This window comes from Aphelocoma coerulescens, chromosome 6, assembly GCF_041296385.1.
Source record: "Aphelocoma coerulescens isolate FSJ_1873_10779 chromosome 6, UR_Acoe_1.0, whole genome shotgun sequence".
Classification (NCBI taxonomy): Eukaryota; Metazoa; Chordata; class Aves; order Passeriformes; family Corvidae; genus Aphelocoma; species Aphelocoma coerulescens.
This window is the reverse complement of record NC_091020.1, coordinates 19858221-19878346: the sequence shown is the minus strand read 5'-3', so window position 1 is coordinate 19878346 and position 20126 is coordinate 19858221. Positions and strand designations below refer to the sequence as shown.

Genomic DNA, 20126 nt, shown 5'->3' with positions numbered 1-20126 from the left:
GGCCAGGGCGGAACCCTCGCAGGCCGGCATCGTGCGGGCTCCGGAGGCCCCAGAGGCGGAGCAGATGCAGAAGACGAGGAGGGCAGGGAAGCAAATCTACGGGCGCCGTTCTCGAGGCTGCAGGGCTTCTGGAAATGGAGCCCGGGAGCGCAGGGGGATTCACACCACACTATTGCTGCAGAAACGCTGAATCACGGCGGGCCGGGAGGCTCAAGGCCGGGCGGGCGGCGGCACCGCCGATAGGGCCGCGTCGTGTGGGCTGAGCCCGGCCCCGGCGGCGCCGCCCTCCGCCGCTCCCTCCGCGCTGCGACCTGCGGGGCACGCCCGGCCCGGCCACGCCGCTGCCCCCGCCCCTGTCACGGAGGGGTGGCACAAAAGCCTCGACCGGGCCGGCTCGCAGCCGTCGCAGCGCCGGGTTCTGTTTCGCCGCGGTGTCCCGGCTCCTTCTTGCAGGACCAGGATGCGGGGCCTGGTGGTCGCTGCTCTCCTGCTGCAGAGCATCGCCGGCTCGGGCGCATTCGCCGCAGGAAGGAGAAACGTGGACCCCGAGACGAACATGAACATCGTGAGTGGCGCGGCCGCGGGGAAGAGTGCCCGAGCTTTGTCTGCGGTGTGGCCGCGGGCTGGACCGGGGCGAGGAGCGGGGTAGGAGGAGGCCGTGAGAGCGGTGAGAGCCCCGGCGGCTTCAGCCACCTGCCAGCGGCCAGCCCGCTGCTGCAGCTGCTCACACCCAAGGCTTACACGTCCTCTTTCTCTACTCCTCCTTCCAGGTCCTTCTTGGTCTGCTGTTCCCTGTAGCTGATCTTTCTCTCACATTTTTTCTGACCCACACCTGTGGATTTTTGCTAGCGGTTTTTTGCGGCAGTCTGTCGGAACCGCTAGAAAAGAGGGTCTTTGTGAAGCACGGTGGAACTCCTAGCACCATGCTCCTGTGTTCTTACCCATGGCTGCTTTCTTCCCATTTGGGATTTACTCTCTTAACTTTATTCTCCATCTCCTACAGTAGCTAACTCCTGAAATATTTCCTGTTGGTAACTGGTATTAGTTGCTTTTTCCTCAGCCCTATCTAAACTGTGCCAGTTTTTCACACGTGTGAGAAGATGCTTCAAGATAGAAATGCTTAAGGTGTATAAGAATAGAAGTGCTTGGATCATGTAAATACAGTTTCAAGGACTAAATAGTAATTTACTCTAAGGCTAATAGCATTGGAGTAGTCCTCAGCCTTAAAATAATTTTGGAATGTTAATATCACTGTGAATAATTAAACAAAATAGCATGCTTAATTAAATTCTCCTCCTCTTCCTTGCCCAGCAGTCTAAGAGAAGAACTCTGATCATGTCTTGCATTTCTTTAGATTTTCTCAAGGCATGCTTGGGGTCATAAAATCAATGACATAGCAAGTTCAATGCCCTAGTGGAGTTTCATCAAAATAAAATAGCATAAAGCTCGAGACATAAGAGATGGAAGATTAAACCTAATAATGAAATCATAGCATTAAACAGGTGAAGGGATCTTTATTATTATTTTCCTGTTTGCTTTGACAGCAAAGTCCCTTAAAAACTCTGCACTGGGCATAAGGTTTGAGGAGAAAGGTAAGAAATGGCACATCCTTCTCTCCTTCCATATGCTGCAGTGGTGCCAGTGACTTTATTCTGTCCTCACTTGCTCATTACTTGTTTTCTTGAGAGCAGACAGTTTCAATTTTTGTCTGCCTGATCTGCATCTTGGTGTTTTGCCCTCTTACCATAATCTCCTTTCCAACACTTCATCTTCTTTCTCTCTGTAAGCACCATGTGGCTGGGACAGTCCAGGGAGTCCTTGTAGATTCCTAGGATTCAATCTGGCTAGTACCTGAGTCTGTACTGGGATGTCTTATTAAGAAAATCTGCCTGATAGACAGATGGCACATTACTACCACACCCTTTAATTCCACATTCCAGCCTTTAGAAGAAACCCAGGGTACTTTGCATATGTTCCTGGACTGAGGAGCCTGACAGTCTGGTTCCAAGTTGGTTTCTTTTCTCTCCTCAGAGTGAAATTATTACCTTCAGAGGATACCCTAGTGAGGAATATGAAGTAACAACAGAGGATGGGTATATACTTTCCATTAACAGAATACCTCATGGAAGAAAAGGCCGTGAAGGAAGCAAAGGTAAGATTTATGTCTGTTTGGAAAAAGAAAGAATGAAAATGAAAAAGCTCTCTTTGGTTTGTAAAACTTTTGTTCCTGTAATAATCCAGAAAAAGATTAAAGACTACTGTGGTTTAGACCATGGAGGAGATGCAGGGGGTATACAGGTGAGGTGGTGGGGGAGAGAGAGAATAGGGAGAATGTAAGCTCAGACTTACAGGGGCTGAATGATAGGTGCTTTAAAAATGAGTCAGATTGATGTGGAAGAGGAGACACACGTACCTTTTGACCAGCTATCCTCGTACAGTGAATATGGAATTAACAGTGTATGTGCAGTGGCTGAATTTGTTATTAGTCCTGCCACCATCCTGAGTTCCTACAGACATTCATATAACAGCAGCCCATTTGCATAGAGATTACATATTCTAAGGACTGCCTCAGAACACTTTGGACTGAAAAAATCCTAGGATTACAGGTAAAAACATGAAACTCACAGAAGAAATTTATCATTGTCCTATAGCCTTGGGTGTGAACGAGACCTGTGGAAAAACCCTCTCCCCTGTCAAAGGCCAAGCAACAGCCTTCCTGAGCTTATCTGTGGATTTTGTATGAGTTAGGATGTTTGCACTGTCTGTTGTCTTTACAAGGAGCATGTAAAGATCAGTGCATGGACGAGCCCCGTCAAAACTGGCAGGTGTCTTTGTATTGAATTTCAGAGAAGCCCACAGTAAAAAGGCTGCCCTTGTACCTGCTGATTTTGTTGAATCCTTCATTGATGACATAAGTACACAGAAGTTTCCTGACGTCTGGGAATTCTCCACATACCCCTTACCACACCCTCGACCCCAAGTTCATGTTTTTCAGAGTGCTTTAATTTTAAAAAACAAGGATTACTGACCACATTTGTGGAAGTATGAGCTCCTGGGAGAATGAAGATTTCAAAGTTCATGTTGATCTTCAGTTTTTATAGACTTGGTATCTTTTCTCAGAAAGATACCAATGGTGTGTTACTGCTGACTTAGCGTATATATGCCGTATTTTTCTTTTGCAATACCTGCATAATGTGAATAGTATTCCTTGGAATTGTGTATCACATGATGTTTGGGAACAAAACACACAGTTCTGCAGAAAAAAAAAAAAGATTTTCAGTTTTACTAGTAAAAACCCCCTTAAAACAACTGCATAGCAGGGGTAAGAAGGGTATGGAAGTAAGTCTGTCTTCACCTTCTTGGGTTTGTAGTGAAGAGAACAAAATGCTCTATGCAGAAAGGGTAATTTAAGGACCTACCTTTTTTATTCCCCCTCTGGGGTTTTTAGGATCACAGGTGATAGAAAGTCATTATTATTATCCAAGTCAGTTTGTCATATGATTGTGCAATTCACGTGGAGGTCTGGTGACTACTTGGTAAAGTGAAAAAGGAACTGGCAGAAATTGGAGGTTAACATGAGAACAGAATTAAAGAATTAAGGCAGTTTAATAGGTTTCCCCTTCCAGTGTTACGAAACAGGAGCTTGAGGAGAGCCTGTTCCTCAAAAATTCAGAAGTTGGTTGATCTGAGTTTAGTAAAAGGGAAGAAGATATCAATGGTAAGTGGAACATTACTGAAAACAAATTCAGTTTTAGGCTTGAAAATCCTGCTTATAAGACAATAAATTATTAGTGCAACAGAGTAAACAGTTATGTTGAACTGAGCTGGGCACTGCTGGCTACTTGCTCTGCTTGCCTGGACAGTATGCCATGTGGATTTTTAAACAAAATGGGAAAAGCAGGCACTCAAAAGGTTCCTTACTACAAGTATAAAGATTTCCAGAGAAGGAGAATATTGTAACTTGGAATTTGAAACTTGCAGCAAACATTTATGGACATGAGCTGTGATGGACGATATAGGTGACTGAAAGTTGTGATTTGTCTGTTTCTGCTGAAAGATCCAACTCTAAGTTATCAATGGAGGAAGTACAGTGTGAGTCTGTATTGTAGCAGAGTGATGTGTCACTGGAGGAGGTAAATTCCTGAGTAATCTCTGGCATTGAGCTCGTTATCATGTTACCTGTTTTCAGTTATTAGAGCAGAAGTAAAACCCAAAACACCTGTGCTTCTGGGAGAACCAGAGACAGTTCTTTGTAGTTTCTGAAGGCCTTGTTTCCCCTAAGGGATTAGATGTTAATTTTTTTCTCTGTGTAGAAGCAGGAACCTTCAATTTCTAAATCTGTATTCCACATGAAGGTGCAATTTCCCTTTTCAAGATGGGGAAGTCAAGAGAGTCTTCCTAAGTTCTACCTGGATCTTAACTGTGGTTCTTATAACTACTTAAATTAAAGGGAGAAAGTCCTTTGAAACACAGATTCCTTTGTTGCTTACTGTACTGCTCTTGAAGTTCTGCCAGAGGTTTGGTGATGGAAAGGAGCTGCACAGAGATAACATCAGTACCAGTTGCAGAGCTTTCCACAGCTCAGCACAGTAGTTTGGCATTGCTTTGACTGGAAAACAAAGACCTCAGTAGCACATATGTGGGAATGCCTTCCCCAGGTTTGGGGGCAGAGCAAGGTTCATAAGTATTAAAACTGCCACCAAGTTTGGGCCACGAAAGGACTACCTGTGTTTTTCTTGTAGCTCCTGCTTTTCTTGTGTTCATCTGTTGCATGCTTTTAGTGTATTTTGAGCTTCAAGTTATGAAACTAAGAAGTTTCTAGTTTAAAATTCTTAATGATAAAAAGTAGCTTTTTGTGAAAAAGCATGTGATTTCATGGCACTATGACCATTATACAAATTGCTAGTCTTAGTAGATTAAGTCAAGTAGATTAAATACTCAAGTGCAAATCTAAAACAGACTTTCAATAGCTCTTGAATTATTCTTAAGTGTGCAATGCCAAATGAACAGGAATCTATCATAAGTGCTTTCTTTTTCAGGTCCAAGGCCTGCTGTGTTTCTGCAGCATGGTTTGCTTGCAGATGCCAGCAACTGGATCACAAACTTGGATTACAACAGCCTTGGCTTTATGCTGGCAGACGCTGGCTATGATGTGTGGCTGGGAAACAGCAGAGGGAACACCTGGTCCAGGAAACACATACACTTCACAGTGAAGGAGGAAGAATTCTGGGTTTTCAGGTATCCTGATTTTTCTATCCACAGTCACATTGTGAACTGGCAGGATATTTTTTTCTAGTCACATGTGTTGTCACACGTGTAGGGACAGTAGAGGGGAGTTTTGAGGTCAGTATAGTGTGCTGAAACTCATAGGTGGTCGGTAGAAAAGTGAAAACTCAATCTTCAGTGTTCTGTTTCATCCAAAGGAAGCTTTTCTTTATGTCCACACAACTGATCTGTGCAGGAAAGCTCTGTGCAGCTGTTCCTTGCTGATTACTTACACAACTGACTTTCTGTCTTTGCTTTGTAGCTTTGATGAAATGGCTAAGTATGACATTCCAGCCTCAGTGGACTTTATTTTGAAGAAAACTGGCCAGGAACAAGTATTTTACGTTGGCCATTCACAGGGCACCACAATGGGTATGTGGAGAGATGCATTTGTTAGAATATGTTGTGTTTGAAATGGTATCAAGTTTCACATATGTGGATTAGTGATTGAAAACTAGGGCTCTTGAAAATTCCTGCTTCTGGTTTTTAGTAGCTTTCTGGAATATTCGTCAGCATTAAAATGAAAAGACAATCTTTCTGTGTTTATTTAAAAGTGGAAAGCTGTTGGAATGATAAATTGAAGTTACAGGTAGCTGTCAGTACAGCTTCTATTTAAAAAGTCGATGAACTATACATAATAAAATTAGACTCATCAGACACAAAGATTAAAGATTCCTATTTTCAGGATGCTTTGCTGCATGTAAGGCCTTCTAGTAAAAAGAGGTAGGCAAGCTGGGTTAGTAAGCATTAAATTGCTTTTTGGAAGAAGGCAAGTCTTCTGAATTGCTGTGTTTAGTTCAGGCTTTGTAGTAACTAGGTTAATTTACATTATCTAACCTAATTATAGATACTGCAGCTGAACTATTAATCTTAAAGTACATTTTCACACTCTCTCTCGGATTTTTGTAGAATTACTGCCAAGTAAAATTCTTATCCAACTTGTGTCGGTAAGGTTTGTTAATTATTCTTATATTATTTACAGCTTTTGTTGCTTTTTCAACTTTGCCACAGCTGGCTAAGAAAATCAAAATGTTCTTTGCCTTGGCACCAGTAGCTACAGTCAAGTTTGCCACTAGCCCTCTGGTAAAATTGGGGTTGTTTCCTGACCTGCTACTCAAGGTTTGTATTTGAGTGTAAATGTTTCAAGCCAAATGAGGTATGCCCCTTTCTATCTGAAAATAGCATAGCAAAGAATGTTAATAGCTGTGGATTAGAGAGTAACATATGACAAGGATTCTGGGTCAGTTTTACCATAATGATGCCGTTGAAGTCAGCAGTGTCTTCTCTGGCTTTATTACTGTCTAGTGAGACAATTTGCATCAGTTTAAAGTAGTATTTTACAACTTAATAGATGGAATGAAATTGGTTTTCCATTTATATGTTTCTAGAATTTAAACTAGAGAAATCATATTATTAACTAGTCACTGTGTCTTAGAGTCATATAATATCGTTATATAGAATATGTATCTTCTGAATTGTCATGAACTTTAACAGATTTGTTTCACAATCAGCCATTTAGTATTGGAAGAGGATCCTTCTGAGGGTGATTAAGAGCAACAGCTTATTTTAGATGCTGTGAATCATCTGCTGTAGGAGTTTACCTCTTCCCCATTAACATCAAGGGGAATGAGGCAGACTGCAGTAAGTGCCTGAAGTCAGACATTGTGAACACCCTGCTGTGTGTCTATTTTTAACCATCAATTTTCGTTCCACCACCCATGGAGATTCCCACACAGAGTTGTTTGTTCTGTGACATAAACCCTCTTCTGATCTAGCTTGTACTGATTTAAAGTCTGTCTGTAGTACTAGCTCCTTGCTCTAAAGGCAGTTAACATAAAAGCAACATTAATAATTGTGATCTCCTATTCCTGGCACAGTGAACTTCGTCTAATAAGACTAGCAGCTGATCAGTGCCCTGTGCAGATGTTCATGTTGTGCTGAGGAACTTGATTCTTATGGTGACTTGCAAAAAAACTGGAGTGCAGGGAGAACCTGGCGGTGACAAACCCATGGGTCAGTCATATATTTAAAGAACTGTGTCACTTTTAAGGAAGTTTTCAGTGGGACATTTTTTAAATCCTTGAACATTTTAAAAATACTCATCAAGAGGAAGTGGTCACCACATCTCATGCATCTTGTTTTTCTCTCATAGTTTGAAGAGAGAAAGCTGCAAGTACAAAGCCATTTAACCTTAGCAGGCAGGGCTTAACATACTTTAGCCTTAACAATCTGATGACAAGAAGCTGTACAGTGTACCTGTAAATTGACTTTAAAATTGATTTGAATTTGAGGTTAGGTTTGAAATTCTTGCAAGATTTTCCCAGTTCCCAGGTACATTTTGTGGGGTTAATGGACTGCACCATTTGTAGCAGAAGTAACCATGACAACACTGATAAGAAGATCAATGATTTTCATATGACACACCTGTCACCAGTGCAAATGGAAATATTTACCTCAAGAGTGTTGTTTTATAAAAACTGAAAATAGGTAATTCTGTGCAATTACATCTTTGCCCTATGTGTTTGTTATTTTGTAGGACATGTTTGGAAAGAAACAATTCCTCCCTCAGAATTCCTTGCTGAAGTGGCTTGCTACCCATGTTTGCACCCACAGAATACTCGATGACCTTTGTGGCAACCTATTCTTTCTCCTATGCGGTTTTAATGAGAGAAACTTGAATATGGTGTGTTCTAGTGACTTTCTTTAATAGCTAAGTTATTGTGAACTCTAACACAGTATTGACTGAATATATAAAAATGTTTAAGGGATACCATTATTAGGTTTAAAATTCAGCTTGAGTGTTCTGTTCATTGCAATTAATCCCCAAAAAGTTTTAACTTCTTATCTGTATGTATGGCTCCAGTTAACTTTGTTTATGATAGTTTTAAGAGGATTGGAATAGTTTGTTAATTGTTCAGGAAGCAACAATGGGTAGAACTGATGCACTGTGATGAGGAGTAAACAATGTTAATGATCTTGTTGCAGAGCCGAGTGGATGTGTATTCAACACACTGCCCTGCGGGAACATCTGTACAAAACATGATCCACTGGAGCCAGGTAGGGTTTCCAGAATCTAAAGTGCCCATGGCTCTGGTTTGTTGGTAGAATATTGATGTGTCTGATATTTAAATGAAATAAAATGCCAAAATATATGTGCAGCCTAGCCCAAGTGAAATTTGGAACTGCCAAATGTCAGAATGGCAGCTGTTTACTGCAGCTGCTGTCACGATAAGGAACTAATCTGGTTCACCCCTCTTCCCTATTTCTTTGAAAATTTGCTAGCTTTAAGTACCTCAACCAACAAAAAATACAGCAGAATTACTTACCTTGGAGAGATGCTGTAGTGAGTATTTGTTGCCCTTTCAGCAAACCCTGTTTTGATTACAAGTTTTAGCCAGTGAAAAGCAGCAGATTTTCTGTTCTATTCGGTTTGGCTTCATTGTATATTTTGATGCTCATCTCAATGCACAGTTTCATGCCTTTGATGCTGTTGTGCCTGAAGCTTGGTCAAAAGGCTGACAAATGAGACATTTGCCATGGAATCAGTGGTCAGTGCTAATTGTGATCTCCTAGCTGGATTTGGTCACCTCATCAGAAGCAATGTGTTCTGCTGTACACAATTGTTCAAGTGTTGGCTCAGGAAGAAACTTGTAAAGATTTTTTTTTTTTTTCCCAGATCCCTATTATATAAATTTCTGTTTCTGAAAAATAGAATCATGCAGAGTAGACTTGCTAAGAAATCTCCCTGCTTTATTCATGCACATTTAGACATCAAGGTAAATATTTCAGAAGTAAACATGGAACTGCCACATCCTGGCTTTGGATACACTAAGCTGTTTTCCTTAATCTTTTCTACCATTGCTATGAGAGAATGTGAAATCTTAAGGGACAAAGTCTAATGGTATTGAATGTTAATGTTTTCCATTCCTGTGACACTGGGCAAAGCAGTGACAGTTGTCCTTGTTAATATTTGGCATTCCACTGTTTTTTCTGTAGGTTGCCTTGCCAGTTCTCCAGATGATTACTCTTTTTAATTCTTGTGGTAGTAGTGTTCTTTGAATGTGTATTTTTTTATTTCTAGGCTGTGAGGACTGGGGAACTCAAAGCTTATGACTGGGGAAGCAAGACTGCAAATATGGCTCACTACAACCAGGTAGACACCTTTAACATACATAATTCTAGAGTGTCACAGAAAATAGTCCTTGGGCACTTCTCTGGGTGCTGTATTTATGCTGCATGCTAAAGAGCTATTAGTGTTATACAATAACCAGACAGGAGATCTGCTTTTTCCAAAACAACAAAAAGAAACCAGATGGGACTGTAGAGCTCAGAGGTAGTCCTAGCTCAGTGTGGGGCTCATGTTTGGATATGAAGCTGTGGTGGCACACTCTTTGTTGAGGGGAAGTCCTGCCAGCCTAGATCATGAGGTCCCCCTGCACTTCTCATCATAAGGCACAGGCTGTCAGTTCATGCTTATTGTTTATCTTTAGTCTGTTTAGTCTCCATGTATTTTTGTTTCTAAATTGCAGTGTATAATGCCAAAAATATTTTGCCCCTTGTCTCTTACTTTCAGAGTAGCAGTCACTTTTGGCCTTAGAGTTGAAATATCTTGAATTGGATGCATTCTCTGAGATTCTGCTACCCTGCTATCTTTGTAAACTCCTCAAACCACATACTGCTTTACATGCTATAGTGTTGCAGGACTCTTGCAGTTACATTTTTGGTTGAGCCAGGACTCCATCTCTAGCTGCCCAAGAGGGAAAATGAGAATCTGACACATTCCTGCAGTTGCTAGTATGTTACACTGCAGTGTAGTATCGTACTGAAGATTTTTTTTTTTCTAATGGTTTTGTTTTCACTTTCCCTTTCCTCAGTCTACTCCCCCTTTCTACAAAATAAAAGAGATGACTGTACCAACTGCAGTGTGGACTGGTGGACAGGACTGGCTGGCAGACCCGAAGGATGTTGCTATGCTGCTCACTCAAATCACCAATTTGGTTTACCACAAAAACATTCCGGAGTGGGAACATTTGGATTTTATCTGGGGCCTTGATGCACCTTACCGCATGTATAATGAAATAATCAACATGATTAGGAAGTTATCTCTAAACTGACATAGTAGTTCAGGGTATTAATTCACCAGGAATTTGCCATTTTTTTGGAAAATACACTTTTCTGGCAATAATGCTACATTGCTTAGGATGATGCATTTTTAAAATGCCAGCAATGACTACTATCAATTGGATAATATGAATTGGATTCATATTTGGTTATTTTTTTCTCAGTATTATTTCTCTCTCCTCACAGTATTTTGCTGATTTTGCACAAAGTGACATTGTACTCAAAACACAGCAGTAGGACTTAGCACAAAAGGAGTATGTCAATTTAGGAGCACGTAAATTTAGTGACACCTGTCTGAAAGACACATTAGACAAGTTAGTCCATTCAGCACCTCAGGTGCCTGACACTTAAAACAATAAGTATTTCACTTTGCACAAAACACAGCCATTTCTCAGTATGTGGCCATTTCTAAGTACCTTTGAGAAGTACTTCTTGTGCTGCAGTGACCTATTTGGTGCTGGCACTTTACAAAGCACTTAGTGATTTTTTTGTTGTGTTGTTATTTTAGCCATCACATAAAAGCTAGCTCCATCAGATTACTTTCCTTTTCAATATTGCCCAGAAGAACTGTGGCGAAGCCAAAGATACCAACTGTCAGTTAAAATCTGTGATTTTGGGACTGATTCATTGCTGCATTTTCTTGCTTTGATGGTGTCCCTGAAGCCTTTTTCAAGTGTTTCACATACCAGCTGCAGACAGAGGTCGCAATTTGCCCTGGCAGGTTCCTGGAACAAGAGCAATGGTTCAAACAAAACCACTTTCAGTTTGTCAATAGGTTGTGGCTTTCAATGAGAGTGATGTAACATGTGTTTTGCACTGACCACTAACTAGAAAGCAAGCTCCCCCAGTCTATTGCTGGTGAGAGCCAAAGCATTAATTCAACAGCTTGAGTGACTTAATTTCTGTGGACTTTTCCCTTTAATCATCTGCTGCATTGAAGATCTGTTTACTTCTTAACTGCTTATAGGGCGTTCCCCACTACTGTGTGGAACTGAATAACAGCCTGGAGAAGCCTGACAGTATTAATAGCAGTTCCATTTGTCTCAGCTTCTACTTCAAACTGAGGCTAAGACCCCATTTAATGGGGAAGAGGATTCCCATCTGTCTCAGGGGCCTGACTTTGGAGCTCTTTCCTTTGACTGTGCAGAGGACTTTGTCTCCTCTGAGATACATAAAAGTTCTGTGCCAAATGAACAATCTCCAGAGTCAGTTGCCTCAGTCTAGATGATAATTTCTGTGCCATAGTTGGATTCAACCCAGATTTCTTCAGTAATCCCAAGAGGATAAAGAGCCTTTCTACATGTCATAGGAAATAAGGCATTTTAAATTGAGGCAAACTTATTTTGTAAAAAAATAAAAAAGAAATAAAAAAAATTTTGCAGAAACATACCCAAGTTTTAAATTAAGGCTTGTTTCTTTGGGTTTTTTTTTGATTCCTAATTCAGACTCAGGGAATTCTCAGGTGTTGTTTAGGGACAGAGTGGTTCAATGGTTCATGATATTTTGGTTGTGATTCCTACCTGCACCTTTAAGTGTGCTTTACATTTGCATCAGCCAGATTTGCTTTACTTTGCTGTGCTGAAAGGAAGCTTCTGTAGGAATCCAAGGTGGCTAACAGTTGTGAGGGTATGTGGTATGGCAAGAGCCATATGCATCATGTTTATTAAGCTTGAGCTATTTCAATAAATGTAAGACCTGCCTGGAGTTTGAAGTGGTGTGGTGTTTCACTTCGGTTTCATGAATGCATGGGAATCATTGGGACAGAATCCAGAAAGCAAAGTCTGTTTTTCACAGCTATTCATCCTTAGAACAAGTAGAGGAAAAAAGTAAAATAGCTAAGTAAACTTCCATTTTACTTTTTCCCTGAAAGAAGCTATTCCCAAGCCTAAAAGGCCGTTCTTATTCTGTTGGATTTCTCTGAGACTTAAGTAAGGTACTAATTGTAAATAATTACTCACACGATGGAGTCATTTTCTAAGCCTCCAGGTGAGGCTTCTTTTAAATCACTGACATGGTGGAAAGCTGCTTGTATCATATTCTTAAACCTTGGGTAATTGGATTTCTTAACAGACTGTCTGGTAATCTCATAAATAGCACTTAATCACACAGTAAGGCAGGGAGCTAATCTTTGCCACAGTACACATGAACCTGCTTTTGACCTTTGTCACCTTCAATAAAAAATGTGCTAAGGCTATACCTTTCTGTACATTCTGAGTACTGTAGTTGTGCAGTCAAGGCAGTAGAGTGTATTAAATCTATATGTTGCCACCTTTGTCAGCTGCTGAACACCCTGTGTGCCTGGAAATAAAGCCAGAATACTGGAAGCTTTATACAAAAGCTATTATAGAGGTTCTCTGCTTTGCTGGAGTAGGGATGGTTATGGAAATTAGCTGCTTTAGTTCTCCCTGACTTACTAAAGTTGCAGGCCTTATGTGACAGAAACTTGGAGAGCTGTCAGTGGAAAGAATTGTGCAAAATAAGACAGTCTGAACATAGAGACGAGTGAGAAGCTTGATCTACTAAGAATCAGCTGTGATGAATTAAGAATTCAGTGATGAATAGTACATTTTTCTAAGCAGATCTTAAATGCTGAGTGCCTGTTCTGTGGATGTCTGTGTGTTACAGGTATGTATGTACATGCTGTTGAAGGTTGGCTGAACATTAGCTTTGGACATACATCTGTATAAAAGTGCAGTAGCTTAACAGAGGGCATGGGACACCTTCTGCTGGCTTGGTCTCAGCCAGCAGAAGGTGTCATGTAGTGACTGCTAGAAAGCACAGAAGAATGTAGTCCCTGTTCAGCTGATGGATTGTCAGACTCACAGAGCTGTGTGCAGCTGAAAAGAATGCACAGTTCAGGGCCTTGACTTAAGAGATTTACCACAATCAGACATATGAGGGATAACACAGACATAAAGGCTTGGTTTTGTCCTCATGTGCTTGAAACGTGACAAGGATTTTTTAATAATCACCTGCAATTATATTTAGTGTTCATTTCATGCAGAAGGCCTAAGGGTGGTGGTGTGTGTATGTTAGTGGAGTGTACTGAATAATGCACTAGCTCCATGCAGAGCATTTTTACACTAGTTAGTGATTCCATGGCCAGTGATAACACTGATAAAAGTTTATACATCAACTCAAGCAGTATAGAAGTGCCTCAGCATAGGAAGAGGTGGTAAAACAGAGCTCCTACTCTACTTGGGCCCTGCAAGAGAAACAGCTTGGGAACAAAATTTTTCTATCAATTATTTATGGTGAATGTGCCATACCAAAAAAACCCCCAAAACAACCAACAACCCAAAGTCCCCCCAAACAAACAAAAAAATCCCCAAAAGAAATAGAAGTGTCTTAATACCATGAGAAGTTACAAGTGGATTTACTCTGTAAAATGTGAGAGAGAAACCTTGATGGCTGGATAGGTTTTTGGATATCTAATAAAATGGCTCTTGGTGGAAGATTTTCTGGTAATTAAAGCATTTGTAATGTCTTCTCCCTTTGTTGTCTTATAAAATATGAACTCATGCTGCAGCATTGCCTGTCAGGAGCTTGCCTTCCTTCCCCAGCAGCCTATTTTCATAAAACTTTATATGACCAAAATAATTGAAATCATCAGTGAAATAAAAAATTGTGAAGGTTGGATGGACAGTAGCCACACCTGTAACATGATTGGCTAAGTCTTATTTTCTGAGCAGAAGTGTCTGCATTTCATTCTCACTCCTCCAGAAACTATGTCTGTAGTTGCAGAGAATGCAAATCAATTTCTCATTCCTGAGTTACGACTTCTGAATGAAAGAATTTTAGGATCTTTTCCTGAAGGTTATTATTTTGAAAACAGATCCTGTTAAAGTAAAACTTGGGAATTAGCAATTTACTTCACTGGCAGTTTTCCATCATCAGCCATTGTTCTGAACTAATTCAAGTGACCTTTGATTATGCTTTTTGCTGGCTTGGAGCGGTTTTCAGTGAAGCTTGGTTGGGGAGGTGGAGATTAAAAAATTGATTAAAAAAATGTTTAAGTTCTGTTAAGAAAAGTATTTTGTGTTTAGGTTAAAGTTTTTAATCAAAACTGAAGAGGAATACATGCTCTTCATCCTGAAATTCTCAGCATCCCTGTGGGCTCAGGGTTCAAGCTGCTTACCTGGCATGCGAGGAGGAGAGTTTCATCTCGCTTATTTGTATCCAGATCCTGCACTTGAATATACAGAATAACTAAACAGAAGGATTTAACAGAAGGTTAGAATCGTAGAATCATTTAGGGTTGGAGAAGACCTCTAAGATCGAGTCTAGGCTCCCTCTTTCCCTCCAAACACCTATTAAGCTTGTGACAGACCCGTGCCTACCGACTTTCTGTGCTGCAGCGAATCTGTGTGTAGTTCGTCGTCGCTGAAGCTTCGAGCCGAGGAGCGTGTCCGGTGCCGGGTGGGCGCTGGGCGGCGCTGCCGCTCGCGGGGAGGCCGCAAGGGGCCGGGCGGAGCTGCGGGCGGGGCTCGGGCGGAGCTGCGGGCGGGGCTCGGGCGGGGCTCGGGCGGAGCTGCGGGCGGGGCCGGGCGGGGCCGGGCGGAGCTGCGGGCGGGGCTCGGGCGGAGCTGCGGGCGGGGCCGGGCCGGGCTCGGGCGGAGCTGCGGGCGGGGCTCGGGCGGGGCTCGGGCGGAGCTGCGGGCGGGGCCGGGCGGGGCTCGGGCGGAGCTGCGGGCGGGGCTCGGGCGGAGCTGCGGGCGGGGCTCGGGCGGAGCTGCGGGCGGAGCTGCGGGCGGGGCCGGGCGGGGCTCGGGCGGGGCTCGGGCGGGGCCGGGCCGGGCTCGGGCGGAGCTGCGGGCGGGGCTCGGGCGGGGCCGGGCGGAGCTGCGGGCGGAGCTGCGGGCGGGGCCGGGCGGGGCTCGGGCGGGGCTCGGGCGGGGCCGGGCCGGGCTCGGGCGGAGCTGCGGGCGGGGCTCGGGCGGGGCCGGGCGGAGCTGCGGGCGGGGCCGGGCCGGGCTCGGGCGGGGCCGGGCCGGGCTCGGGCGGAGCTGCGGGCGGGGCTCGGGCGGGGCCGGGCGGAGCTGCGGGCGGGGCGGCCCCGCACCGGCTCGGCGGGCAGGTGAGTCCGGGCGTGAGCACCGCGTTGTGCCAGCATGGTAACAGCTTCCTTTAAAACGAGAGCAGGCAGTGCTGCTGCCTTCCGCTGCTCTGGTGCCTGTCCTGCTTCCCTGGCTCTGGTCCTGAGCAAGTCACCAGCCCTCTTCCCCACCACGCTTTTCCCGGTAGAAGGCTCAGCGTGTTCTGGGATGTTGCCATATCTCTGGTACAACAATACTACCATACAGAAGGGGAGAAGAGGAAGAAAGAAAAATAATTTTTCCCTCTGCTGCTGCATTAGTTTCAATATGTTGATTCTAGTTTCCCCTCCCGCTAACTTTCCTCGTTTTCCTACCCTAGATCTAGTATTTTGCTGTTTGCGTTATAGTTTGTACCTAACAGCGCAGCCTCGGGTAGGTGCTTGTATCTTGTACTCATGTGGAATCTATTTAAGACCCTTTGTGGGGCCTCATTCCAAACTATGTGCCCTTCAACCTAAACTCTGTAGCAGGAGTGAGTTTTTGAGAGAGCCATTTAGATTCTTGTAACACATGGGAAAGTTTGGCAGCATTGTAAGTTGAGTGAAAAAAGCTGGGGTTGCGTTGCTGAATTAGGTACGGAAAGGATTTGTGCGTACTTCGCCTTTTTTTCGTGTCGTACCTTGCGCTGACGAGGAAACCGAAGTTAGCAGAGCGGAGATAAGTGATAACTGCAATTTGGTAGCTAAGCCAGACGCCTTGCACTCGGATTCTGGAGGATGAGGGTCTGCCCTCTCTGATGCGTGAGGATCCATTGTCCGGAGCCGGGCTCCTGGCAGGGGAAGCCGTGCGGCCGAGCCCCTTCCCGGCTGCGGAGCCCCTTCCCGGCTGCGGAGCCCCTTCCCGGCTGCGGAGCCCGTCTCGGGGCGGCGCCAGCCTCCCAGGTAAGCGCTGCTCGCTTGCGCCCTGCTTGGCCTTTGTGTTGCAGGGTATCCTAGTAATAGCACTGCCGAGTTCCGTTACTTTTCCTTAAGGGATTTAAGAATATTTTTCTACGACCTAATCTGCAGGCAAAATGCCTATTCTTTAAAATTTAGCTTGTAGGCAGCAATGGCTCTAAAACTTTTTGAGACTTTGCGTATCTGTAGGGATTAGTCAGAGGAGTGTCTTTAAGGCAGCTGAGCAATTTCTGTCAATCTCCCTTTAATGAGATTTGGAATACATCATAGGAAAAAAACATTCCCTGCATAATTCTAATAAGAGAGGATCACTTATCCCATCTGGGAGACTTAATTTCTGATTGTAACTGTATAAATCAACAGAAATCACATGAATATTCTTGAACTCAGGTGGTGATCATGTTATAAATGCCTTATTGTGAAACAGAGGTTAGGATAAAATGCAGTCAGAAGATTGAAATGAAGCTCTTGGATACAGATCCTCATCTATTAGTGTCTTGCACTGGGTTTTAATTTATGACAGTTGACAATCTAAATAAATTAATTCAACAGAACAATCTCATAACAACAAAGAATCTGAATTTACTTCCAAAATATATGTGGAACAGGTAGAAACCTGTCTCCAACAAGGAACTGCTGATTGCCTGAATAATAGCACAGATAATGTTACTGTTTAAGTAAAATTCTTGAAGCCTAAGGAGAGAGCAGAATCTATTGAAAACAGTTGAGACTGAAAGCAAACTTAAGGGTTACAAATTCATGTATATTCAGAAAAGGTCACTGCTAATTAATCATTCTTAATTATTGAGAAGCAAGGAAATACAATCTCACACTTCCCCCCTCAGATTACTTTTCTGATTAGCAAAGAACTAAAATCATCTGAACAAGCTAATAAAGTCATCCAGGAAGTTGAGCTCATTTCCAATATTAGAATAAATGCTTTACCGACAAAAGAGGTGAGTTCATAGGAAGCTTATGGCAAGCTTTGTTTCCCTAAATGTTCAAAGCTTTGTTTTTCTTTTTCTAAAAGCACAAAAGAAGTGATGTCTTAGTGGTTAAATCAAGACTTCCATCATTACCTCTAAATGTTTTTAGCAAATTAGGAATGTTGGGAGTCAAGCCTGCTGGCTTCTGCCTGTGGTGTACTTGCCTGTGGTCAGAGAAAGATCCTTTAAAGGACATAGGTCTAACTGGTGGATCTTTCAAGTTCATATGTTAGTTTGATACACAGGTAAAGGAGGATTTCCATATCAACTTGCTAAAAGAGCTGTTGAGGTGTGGAGCGAATATTGTAATAATGTGATAATAATGGTCACTAAGCATCTGTCTGGAAGCATAATGAAGTTTTACCCTATATTCTTCTCTGCAACTGGGGGATCTTATGTTCTTCAAAAGTTGTTGGCTCAATTTTGCATTTTTTCCATATTAAGTAGATATAGGTACATAAAGGAGAACATGACCTCAAATGTCATGTTAGACAGAGAGAAGTCCCAGCCACCACGTCCAGTCTAGAAGTGTACTGTGGTCTCCTTAAGGTTTTAACTAAGGCTGTTGTATAACCAAGGGATCATTAAGAAAATATGTGTTTGCACAGAGCCATTACCCACCAGGTATCCACAGGTCAGACCTGGAGTTTAGGTAGCACTCACATTAAAAAAAAAAAAAAATCCATGGCAATTTGTATTGCCTTACCTATAAAGGCAAAAGGATAATAAAGGATGACACAATTCAAAATTAATAAGAAACAGCAATTTTTTAAGTGTCTGCACTGAGTGGAGTGGAAGATGTTCCAACTCTCTTTCTCTGAATTCTAGCATTAGAGTTCTGCATTCTGCTTGTTTTTCCTACAGTGCCAGTCTTTTGTAGAGCTCTGCTGATTACCTTGGCTAGCTACTTCTGTTCTGAGATTGTAATGCATTATATCACATTCTATATGACAGGAAAGGGAACTTCCCCTTTAAAGCTACACATACTATGTAAGTGGAGTGGGGTGGAGTCACTGCTTGAGCAGGCTGGATAAAAGCCTGCAAGGAGTTCCAGCTGCCTCAGACTGCACTCAGCATGAACTGCAGCCTGTCACACCGAGTGCTGCTCAGCTCTGCCATGGAGGCACAGCGGGACAGGTTGTGCCTGCAGTCTCTTTGGGACTTTGTCACCGCAAAGGAGCCACTGATCAAGTCACCGTTTTTTCCAGTGCTGTTTTCTTTTACAGCATACATGGCTTTCTGTCTTCCATATATTGCACTGGACTTTTTAAGCATTAGGCTACCAGACTTGAGAAAATACAAAATCCAGCCACAGAACTATCCAAGTCTTGGAATGATGGTGCCTTGCATTATTCAAAGTGTGTATCACCACGTTGTTTTGATCTTCCCAGTGACATTTCTACACTGGTACTGGAGACCCATGAATCTACCAGTGATAGCTCCAGAGCTGCCTGAGGTCCTGCTGCAAGTAGCAGTTTGTCTGCTGCTATTTGATTTTGAATACTTCCTGTGGCATTTGCTTCATCACAAGGTGCCTTGGCTGTACAAGACCTTCCACAAGGTGCATCACAAGCATGTGTCGACGTTTGCCCTTACTACACAGTATTCCAGTGTATGGGAGTTGCTCTCACTGGGATTTTTTGCTGCTATAAACCCACTGCTCCTCGGATGCCATCCTTTGACAGAAATGATTTTCTTCCTTGTGAACATTGGTTTGTCAGTGGAGGACCATTCAGGATATGACCTTCCGTGGTCAACTCACCGACTTGTGCCTTTTGGATTGTACGGAGGAGCACCACATCATGATCTGCATCACCTGAAATTCAAATCCAACTATGCTCCTTACTTCACACACTGGGACAAACTCTTCGGGACATTCATGGAGTCACACTCTAATTAAGAATATTTACCTGTGGATGAACTCTTATTTTTATAGACTAAACTGGGACATTATTTTTTTAAAGATATACAGAAGATTGTATATTTGAAGCTGCCTATAAAAGCAATAGCTATTTATAACAAATCCTCTTAATATATGTGTATTTGTATGTGCACTTGGAACTGCCTGTGCTAAGTGACTGCAAATGGGAAAGTGAATATCTGTTGCTTGAATTTGAGTCAAAGGTATAAGGGAAGCATTAAGAGACATTCTCTCTCCTTTCCTTCTTTTCAGCTTTCATAAAGCATGTATCATGTTACTGTATGATGTTTTATACATACGCCAGAACATTATCTTACTGTTGTAGGATGAGTTATGATGTAAACAGAAAAGGTACACATCATAGATTTTTTGGAGTTTAATCTGCCAGAGAAAATTATTGCGCAATGATTTTGCAAAATACTGCTGCCAAGCCAGGGTGGTTGGCTAACTGTTAAATAATTTTGATATTTATATTTTCAACTGTGATGTACTGTTCTTTTTAATGGAGAATAAATATGGTCATTTTAAAAAAAATCATATTGTGTTTCATTTTATTAATTCTTCTGTTCATATTAGGAGCAGGTATGGTTCCTTTTGCATAGGTATCATTTACTTGAATTATAGAATCATAGAATTGTTTAGGTTGGAAAAGATCACTAAGATAGAGTCCAACCACTACCCTAACACTGCCAAGTCCCCCACTAAACCCTGTCCCTGAGTGCCACATTTACATCTTTTAAATACCTCCAGGGATGGCAAGTCAGCCACTTCATCGGGCAGCCTGTTCCTGTGCTTGACAACCCTTTCAGTGAAGAACTTTTTCTTAATATCCAGTCTGCAC

The 20126-nt window shown here is 42.6% G+C and overlaps 2 protein-coding genes and 1 long non-coding RNA gene across 3 annotated transcripts; 2 read left to right on the top strand and 1 right to left on the bottom strand.

Annotated features, from left to right (window-relative positions):
- The first annotated feature begins 322 nt into the window (after positions 1–322).
- On the top strand, positions 323–12090 carry LIPA (lipase A, lysosomal acid type). Its single transcript, XM_069019633.1, has 9 exons — positions 323–565; positions 2032–2152; positions 5040–5238; positions 5528–5637; positions 6248–6384; positions 7802–7948; positions 8251–8322; positions 9347–9418; positions 10140–12090. Exons 1-9 carry the CDS (start codon positions 461–463, stop codon positions 10377–10379), a joined length of 1203 nt encoding a protein of 400 aa, XP_068875734.1. The 5' UTR covers positions 323–460; the 3' UTR covers positions 10380–12090.
- Positions 2988–14799, bottom strand: LOC138112466 (uncharacterized). The gene is made up of 3 exons (XR_011151749.1): positions 14727–14799; positions 14525–14595; positions 2988–3253 (listed from the first exon to the last, which is right to left on the bottom strand). It is a non-coding gene; the product is annotated as an uncharacterized lncRNA (long non-coding RNA).
- A 670-nt stretch (positions 14800–15469) lies between these two features.
- On the top strand, positions 15470–19798 carry CH25H (cholesterol 25-hydroxylase). Its single transcript, XM_069020417.1, has 2 exons — positions 15470–16363; positions 18319–19798. The coding sequence occupies exon 2, from the start codon at positions 18440–18442 to the stop codon at positions 19262–19264; it is 825 nt and encodes a 274-aa protein (XP_068876518.1). The 5' UTR covers positions 15470–16363; positions 18319–18439; the 3' UTR covers positions 19265–19798.
- Positions 19799–20126: the final 328 nt, after the last annotated feature.

What these genes read in the sequence shown, in the direction of transcription:
- CH25H (XM_069020417.1), top strand. Translation starts at nt 18,440, where the DNA reads ATGAACTGCAGCCTGTCACACCGAGTGCTGCTCAGCTCTGCCATGGAG.
- LIPA (XM_069019633.1), top strand. Translation starts at nt 461, where the DNA reads ATGCGGGGCCTGGTGGTCGCTGCTCTCCTGCTGCAGAGCATCGCCGGC. An exon ending in ACATGATCCACTGGAGCCAG is followed by an intron (nt 8,323 to 9,346) that starts GTAGGGTTTCCA and finishes TTTTATTTCTAG; the next exon opens with GCTGTGAGGACTGGGGAACT. An exon ending in ATATGGCTCACTACAACCAG is followed by an intron (nt 9,419 to 10,139) that starts GTAGACACCTTT and finishes CCCTTTCCTCAG; the next exon opens with TCTACTCCCCCTTTCTACAA.